The 8,393-nt window shown below is 37.4% G+C and overlaps 1 protein-coding gene across 1 annotated transcript; it reads right to left on the bottom strand.

The window, feature by feature from the left end:
- Positions 1-5,793: 5,793 nt before the first annotated feature.
- Positions 5,794-8,298, bottom strand: LOC122069772. Its single transcript, XM_042633855.1, has 2 exons — positions 7,342-8,298; positions 5,794-7,065 (listed from the first exon to the last, which is right to left on the bottom strand). Exons 1-2 carry the CDS (start codon positions 8,153-8,155, stop codon positions 5,978-5,980), a joined length of 1,902 nt encoding a protein of 633 aa, XP_042489789.1. The 5' UTR covers positions 8,156-8,298; the 3' UTR covers positions 5,794-5,977.
- Positions 8,299-8,393: the final 95 nt, after the last annotated feature.

The raw sequence follows: 8,393 nt of genomic DNA, 5'->3' as shown, positions 1-8,393 counted from the left end.
AAAAAAAAAAAAAAAAGGGGGGGGGGGGGGGGGGCGGCGTTGGAATGGTGACAAGGACAACTTTGGCACCGGTTGACAACGTTTTGTTTCTGTCATTTCTGCATTTTCTTGTTCTCAGAAACGGAGAAACAGCCTAAAAAGCGTTTGATAAAGTAGTTCCGTTTCACCCGTTTCTAGAAACATAAATAAAAATTTATGCCTATTTACAATTCTAGAAACGACTTTGACAAAACAAGTTTTCATCGTTTCTAGAAACGAATTTGAGAGGAAAAAAAGGGTTTTATGCCTAATAAATCTCTCAACTATTTAAACCTAAAAAGAGACAACCGAACCCTCTCTCCCTTTTGGGCATCCAATGATATTATCGGGTTTTTTTGTGGCATTATATCTGCAAAAAACGTTTCAAGAAACAGGTTTATCAAACACCAAAAAATCTGTTTTTGTTTCCAGAAACATGAAAGGCTATTTATGCTGTTTATAGACACAGAAACAGCAAAAACGTTGTCAAACGGTGCCTTTGTCTTTAATCTTATGAAAGTACACGGGAAGGAAAAGAAAAGGAAAGGAAAGACTCTTTTCTGAATTTTTTGATAGGACAATTAAATTGGCCTTTATGTGATAGAACTAAAGAGTCTGTCAAAGCACACAGGAAGGAAGAGAAAAGAGAAAGATAGGACTAAATACAGTTTGTCTTGCTGAAAAAAAAATAATCAAGATTTTGTCCTCTTTTTTCTTTGGGAAGAAGAAATTTATTTATTTACTGTTATTTCTGATCTCTCTGTTTATATGAGCAGTGGATCTTCAGCAACATGTAGGACACTAGGATCTTTTGAGCCAGAAATCTTGACATGGCAGCTGTAGTTTGGGACCCAAATGAATTCCATGAGTTGGCTACTTCAATCAATCATTGTCATGTGAGCTTCAGAACAAGAAAGCAAAACAAAGTTTTGGGTTTTTCTTTGTGGGCTTATCGCTCTATTGCTCACAATAATTAGGAAAAAGAAAAAGAAGAAAAAAAAAAAAAAAAAAAAACCACCTGAACCCTTGCTATAGACACACTAGATCGTCAAGGCTCTAAAAACAAAATTAACACACAAAGTGAGTTGCATATCCAAGTGATGGAAATACAAGACATTATACTCCCTCCAACAATCTTGACCTCGACAGAAATATGTAGAACCTCGATTTTGTAACATATGTAGGCTTTTATCCATGTACCTCTATAAAAGGTACAAACCAACACATGTTGGGTGCGTACTAACCTTCAACAAGGAGTAATATTGATCAAGTTCAAACAAGATTCGAACTTCTCTAGAGAGATTGGTTTGGTCAGAATTGTTGTTTGTATAAAATTTTCTCAACTGAATGCTACCTTTTGACACAAGCTCCTTGACCTTGTGAATCATCATATCAATATGATTTGTCTTTGCATGAAGCACTTGATTCTTTGCAAAATGTATAGCTGGAACTCTGATTGTCAGATTGTAACACCGAACCTCCTTGCATTATCCTCAACTCACAAACCAACGCAACCAAATAGACTACTTCCTTGATAGCCTAAACCACCACCATGTACTTTGCCTTTATAATAGACAATGTTAACTATGGATGAAGATTATCCTTCACGAGATAGGTCCACCAGCTAGTGTAAAAATATACTATATTGTAGACCTTTGTCTGTCTAAGTCACCGGCATAATCAAAATCAACATATCTCGCTAACTCTATGGAACTTCCCTAATCATTGAAAATAACACCCAAATTTATAGTCTTGTTCAGATTTTTTTAGATCTTCTAATTGCATTATAATACTTTTCCCCACATTACTCATGTATTGATTAATAACATTAATGAGATTTGGCCTCCTTATGCATAAAATATATAGAGATTTTTTCATACTTAAACATACGGGCTTGGACACATCAGCCATGTACTAGGGTTGAGATGTAACAGCCTTTTTATTGTGTGGTTTTTCTTGAAAGGGTTGATTGGGAGGGAAAGTGATAAAACATATCCAATTTTTCGTTTTTTCCTTTACTTTATGTCGTTAGTAAAATAAAAAAAGGTGCCTTTGTCTAGAGCTCTTGCCTTCGGCATGGGTTTCATCAATATCTTTTTTATGATTTTACCAAAATAAAAAAACCCTTAAAAGGTTGCGTAGTCTTTGCGTCAAGACGCATGAGAGGAAAAAATGACCACTCTACTCCCCATAAAAGATAGAAATCTCATTATTGCTGATGCTTCCATGTTTGCTCCCATTGATTCTTATGCTGATGCAAAAACCACACTACCATTTAGGCATTTACGGAACCTACTGCCCCCTAAAAATAAAAAATAAAAAATTAATTTTCACATCCCTTACCCGTGGGAGAAGTAACCAAGCTGTATCACATCATGGCTAAAAATAGAAATGAATCCACCTGCTGTGATTCATCCAATTCATCTCTCCCTCACCTTCGTTATATCATGATCAGATTTTCAGACTCCCTCCAATCAGTCTTTTCCATTTTAGGACCTCGCATTTTTATTGACTTGTTTAAAATATTGGTCCTCATAGGTTAGGAATGGTCTTATTTGTAATTAGCCAGTCCAATACCAGTTTATAATCATGTTCGTACTAATGGACAAAGCATGATTATAAACCGGCTCATACTAAATGGGCTGCAATCGGGCTATGCAAGGTCCATAATTACGTCAATCGGGCCATAATATGACATTCTTTAATGGATTGTTCATCAATGCCATACAATATCAGTGTGAGAGGATGCATATGCAACACCGATCTATCAATTTATTATTATATGCTCCTAAGTTTGATCTTGATTGGATCCCCAACTTTGAAAGTTTGATTTTGCTTATGTCATCTTTGATCAGTGAACTTTCCCCTGAAGAACCTTGAACACCAAAGGAGAATGAGAAATTGCAGTCAAAATACGATCTGATTGCAAAAACTGTTTCTCATGCTTCAGTGTTATGTATTTACCAAAAAAATTAAAAAATATAAGGGAACCGATTCATGTAAGACATGCCGACACCCCCACCCTATCAATGATTCGTCAAACAAGGGGTATTTTGGTATTTTCAATGGGGCTTTGTCCCGATCGGTTGTCTTGTATACGACAATGCACCATGCACAACCGTGCTCAAGACCTTATGCTAAAATGAATGTAAAGAAAGTCAAACTTCCTGGGGTCATTTCTCATTTGATCCTTTCTCACCAATTCAACTCAACTCAACTTAGTGGTATCCCAACTAAATGAGGTCCATTTGATCCTTTTTCACCAAACCCTCCAATTTTAAAGATGTTACTCAGAGAGTGATTTTACATGGCTGATTACCTATGGCAATTCTTGGAGTGCATGTGAGGAAAAGAAGATATGAAGGTGATTTTATGTGGTCAAATACCTATGACAATTTTGGAGTGTATGTGAGGAAAAGAACATAGGAAAGTGAATTTATGTGATCAATTACCTATGGCAATTCTTGTAGTGTAAGTGAGGAAAAGAACATAGAAAAGTGATTTGATGCGGTCGATTGAAATAATTTTATGTGGCCAATTACCTATAGCCATTCTTAGAGTGTATGTGAGGAAAAGAACATAGGAAAGTGAATTTATGTGGTGGATTACCAATGGCAATTCTTGTAGTGTATGTGAGGAAAAGAATATAGGAAAGTGATTTGATGTGGTGGATTGAAATAATTTTATGTGGCCAATTACCTATAGCCATTCTTAGAGTGTATGTGAGGAAAGGAACATAGGAAAGTGAATTTATGTGGTCAATTACCTATGGCAATTCTTGTAGTGTATGTGAGGAAAAGAACATAGTAAAGTGAATTTATTCCAATTACCTATGGCAATTCTTGTAGTGTACACAAGGAAAAAAACATTGGGAAGTGATTTTATATGGCTGATTACCGATAAAAATTCTTAAGTGTGTGAGAAAAAGAATATTACCCATTCGTGGGTTGTCCAGATGGTTAGGGTGAATTGAAGATTGTGTGGATAAGCGCACAGTCCTAGGTTCGATTCTCCATTTGTACATCTCCGATTTAAGTGAAGACCGTGATGGTGGGTTGTTACGTAGGCGCACCATCTCAGGTTTTATTAAATAAATAGAGGCGCTAGGTATATTTTAAGTGTTCCTTCATAAATTAGTCTCTGTATAATTTCTATTGGGACTTTTTTTTTTTTTTTTCTTTTTCAAATCACTTCTGAAAATATGATACTGCTCCAGTTATAATTTCAACTAGGTTCTGCAAATAAAGCTTGTGGCTTGTCAATGCCCAAACTTAGGTGCAAATTGTCTCACTAACAATATTCAAAATCTTATCCTAATTTAATTAATGGGGTCGGTTATATGGACATTTCAAGCAAGGACAAACATGAGGATCTATGCAAAAAGATTGTCGTTTTATAGCTAATTATAATAAGTGTCGGCTGTCAACCTGACACACCACTATAAATCAGTCACAGACTTATAACGACAGAATATAGAAAGGTATTGACTGTCTACCTACCGTACCATATAGATTGGTTAAGCCAAAACGTCCTACGTGCATTTCGTCCACCATCAAGACAATCCATTACTCAATGTCTCAACCTACTTTTATGAAAGGAGGAATGAAATAACAAATTCTTGACAGCCCCGCTAAGCACGAAAACAACAATTCGAACACACAACTTCGCATTGAAAACTAAGTAGTCAACACACAACACCACAATGAAAACTAGATACACAATACACAACTCCGCATTGAAAACTAGATAAGCAACTCACAACACACATCAACTCTGGTGACCTAAGGATGCGTGCCAAGGTCTTCCCAACCCTAGGATCACTTTCTGGTCCCTAGGCTCTATAGAGAGGAGCCTGATCCTGATTGAAAAGGGACATGACCATTTGCTGTAATCCTCTAGTTTAATCCTAAGATCTTGTTGATTGATCAAACAGAATTTGAACATAACTTGTAGTGCAAAGACCTAATTTGGTTTTATTTATTTAAATGAATATCTATTGCATTTATGCATTTAATTTTTAATCAAGGCCTGTTCATATATATGGGCATCAATTTCTTTATTTGACTTCTAATCTTATTTATTCTACATAATTGAGTAAATAAGCTTTAATTATGGCCTACCATAGGTTAGTGGAATGTTCTTCCACATTTGCTGAAGTAATTTTATGTGGATATCTACCTAGGTAATTCTTGGAATGTATGGGAGGAAAAGTACATATACTGCCGAAGATACTCTTCAATAATGGCCCCATATTGTTTTTATTGTTGGAAGGTACATAATGAGGAGTAAAATCTTCAAAACAATTTCAAGAAGTAGCTTGAATACCAAGGCTGATCAGTGGCTGCCCTTTGTTCAAGGATACCAGTTGGGAGATGGTCTTTCTTTCTTTGCTTTGTCCAGTACTTTGATATGCTGATCTAAGAGGTTGGGAGATAAAAAGACTACTTTGACATGCAGATGTAACCATGCATTCTTTTCATTCTAAATTTAACAAATTTCTCTTTTTGGCCAATTAAAAAGAATCGATATACTATTTAATGATTTTTTTTAACCATTGATGCAGAATTACTACTGTTATTCTTAAGATTTTTTCTCTCTCACTCACCTTGAGGTGATAGTGCAATAGCCATTGTTGTGCTGAGACTAGATAGCTCAATGGTTAGCATTGTTTCAGAGAGAATTGTAGAAACCCTTCTCATGTCTTCTTAATTTGAATCACTTTAAGGTGGCATAGTGCATTAATGGCCATTTTGCTGCTGTGGCTCAAGAGGTATATATCACAATTTCCATGTGATGGCTTTCTTTGCAACTGAATTTAATCCATGGATAACACCTCAGAGTTCTAACAATGGAAAAAAAGGTCATAAAAAATGGCACAACCATCTATCACTTCTAAGAACAAGAATAATTTCTGGGTTGCTGAAATATTATACATAGGTTGATTGGGGAAGAATACTGGTTAATTTTCTGCAGTGTAGCTGGTTGAGAACTCACCAGATTTGATTTGGTAATGTCCACCCATCCCAAAATGTGCCTCCATAAGCCACACAAAAGTGAGAAGCTCCCCTCCAGCAGCTAGAGTCTGAGCATGGTAGTTTCCTCTGCAGTGACGAGCAGCATAACAGAGCATCTCAATCCACACAGTATTTGCAATCTCCCACCTTTTAGCTTCATCCAGCTCCTGCAATTTTCTAGCTAGTTCAACTGCATCCCACAATATGGACTTGCTTTGGTCTCCCTTAACTTCTTGAGCTCGAACATAGGTATGCACGATCATTAGCGATTTGATCGCCTCAGACTTATCAATAGCACAGCCAGACATAAACTTATCTTTGGCCATTCGTTCTCTGAAGAAGAAATTTTGTGCCTCTTCGCAAGTATCTCCATGTCGTATAACAGCTAACCCAGCTATGGAAGACATTGTAGTGGGTCTTGAAAGAAGAAGATAAAGCAAATACCGTGATATATCTTTACTTGCTAAACAATGCTTAGGAAACTCTTGTTTTTCCTTCTTTTTCTTTCTGAAGAAATCACAAAACCATGTTTTGTTTTCCTTTGAGAAATCTTCTTCTTTTGCTGATGAATACACCTTATTTTTCTGCAACTTATAGCAAATTTCTGTGGCTAGATGCCACATAACAAGGCTCTCATCGAATTCAGTTTCGGTAGTAATCCATTGGGGCAAACAGTCCTTGGGAAGCTTCATTTCCCATTGGCCTTCACGGGTGTTGAGACGCTTGTCCTGTTCATCTTTCGATTTTCTCTTTAGATGTTCAAAGATATGATTCTTCAAATCGTCCCTTACCTTTTTGTACTTGATGTACCAATACTCATCCCACATCTCCTTCAGCCCCAACAAATCCAGAGTTTTTCCTAATTTCAAATGCTTAGGCTGATGAACTATATAGCTCAACAAACTGTATTGACCCATTTGATTAGACCATCGAAATTTGCTGCAATAACGAAATGTCGAAATGATTTTGAAGACTCCTCTCTCAAGCCATTCAGGGGACCATTTCGCCTTTCGTAATGAAACAACAGTCCAATCTGAGAAAATCAGCATCCCAATTGAGACAAACTCAAGGGCTAAAGCCCCTGCAAGTAATACATAAGATACAATGATTTCCTTTTTCCGGAAATGATTTGGTTTCTTCACAGTAGTGAAGAAGAGACAGGAAGCAATGACAGTTGAACAGCAGCTGATCACACGGAAGATGCAGCCTTGGTTACTATGAACTACAAGTGCTTTTGTGTAAAATATATCATAAGCATAGCTCAGTTCAGTCTCAATCATTTTGTAAGCTTGATCTGAATTGCACTTACCGAAGATGTCTACACTATATTTGCGATCTTGAAAGGTGAGTATCAGATCAACAAAGAGGCGTTTGAAGGTTTCAAAGAAGAGAAATGCTCCATATAGGAGTTTCTGTTGATCTTTTCGGTCAATGGAAATGGAATTATTCGATAAGCCCTCTTCCATGAATTTGAAGTACTCAGGTTTCTTCTGGTTCTCCCTTCGGACAGTTAGCATTCCTGGGTTGCCTGCCCTGAGATCAGATGAGAAATCCTCCATGACCGCAGCGTAATCAGGCCCTGCGTCTCGTTTCTTGATCAAAGAGATTCTGAGACCACCCATGCTAGCCTGCTTCAGTGACCAAGTTCTTTCTCCATACTTGAGAACACCTGCAGTAAGCACAAAAATTGTAGGGACAAAGAGCTTGTTCTGCGGCTTTAGTGATCTGAAGAAGATGTAGCTAACAGCTATAAATTGAAAAATCAAGCTAAGAAGATGGCGCAACCAGAGCTGACTGTCTTCCAAGGAGAAAGCTGTGATGGTATCAGGGCCACCTAAGTGAAGAAGAAGGAAAGGTGTCCAGAAAGCGAGCATGTTGAAATCATACCAGTGTTGACCTGGGTTATTGAGAGTGCTTGAGATGATGCCTAGGGAGAAAGTGGCCACCCAATCTGCAGCTAGATAAGCCATCCACAGAACAAAAGCTACCCATTTGGTGGACCTTCGTTTTCTAAGATTTGCAGTGAGAATGAGGATGATCTGTAGAAACAAGCTTAACAGAATTGAGATTTCGAGTTCCCATTTGTCCCAGAATTCCTTCAATTTCTGTTGTTTCAAATCCATGAAATGCTCTTCTTGTTATCTGCTACTAAGACCCCTCTTTTACTCGTCCACTCAAGTCTCAAGAGTGGACGACTGAACTACCAACTAACATGAATGGTCTCTTTTCTTCTTCACCATCCCTTTCCTTTGCTTTTCATTGTTCTCCTGTTTTCACTGTTCTCAGTCCTTTGCTTTAAAAAAGTAGAAAAGAAAAGGAAAAGGACAAGGAAAGCCAGGCGCCCCTGGACCCATGTTAGCC

The sequence above is a fragment of the Macadamia integrifolia genome, chromosome 2, assembly GCF_013358625.1.
Source record: "Macadamia integrifolia cultivar HAES 741 chromosome 2, SCU_Mint_v3, whole genome shotgun sequence".
Lineage (NCBI taxonomy): Eukaryota > Viridiplantae > Streptophyta > Magnoliopsida > Proteales > Proteaceae > Macadamia > Macadamia integrifolia.
The sequence above is the reverse complement of the archived record's forward strand: the minus strand, read 5'-3'. Positions and strand labels throughout refer to the sequence as shown.

What these genes read in the sequence shown, in the direction of transcription:
- LOC122069772 (XM_042633855.1), bottom strand. Translation starts at nt 8,155, where the DNA reads ATGGATTTGAAACAACAGAAATTGAAGGAATTCTGGGACAAATGGGAA. An exon ending in ATATAGTGTAGACATCTTCG is followed by an intron (nt 7,066 to 7,341) that starts GTAAGTGCAATT and finishes TGATTTTCTCAG; the next exon opens with ATTGGACTGTTGTTTCATTA.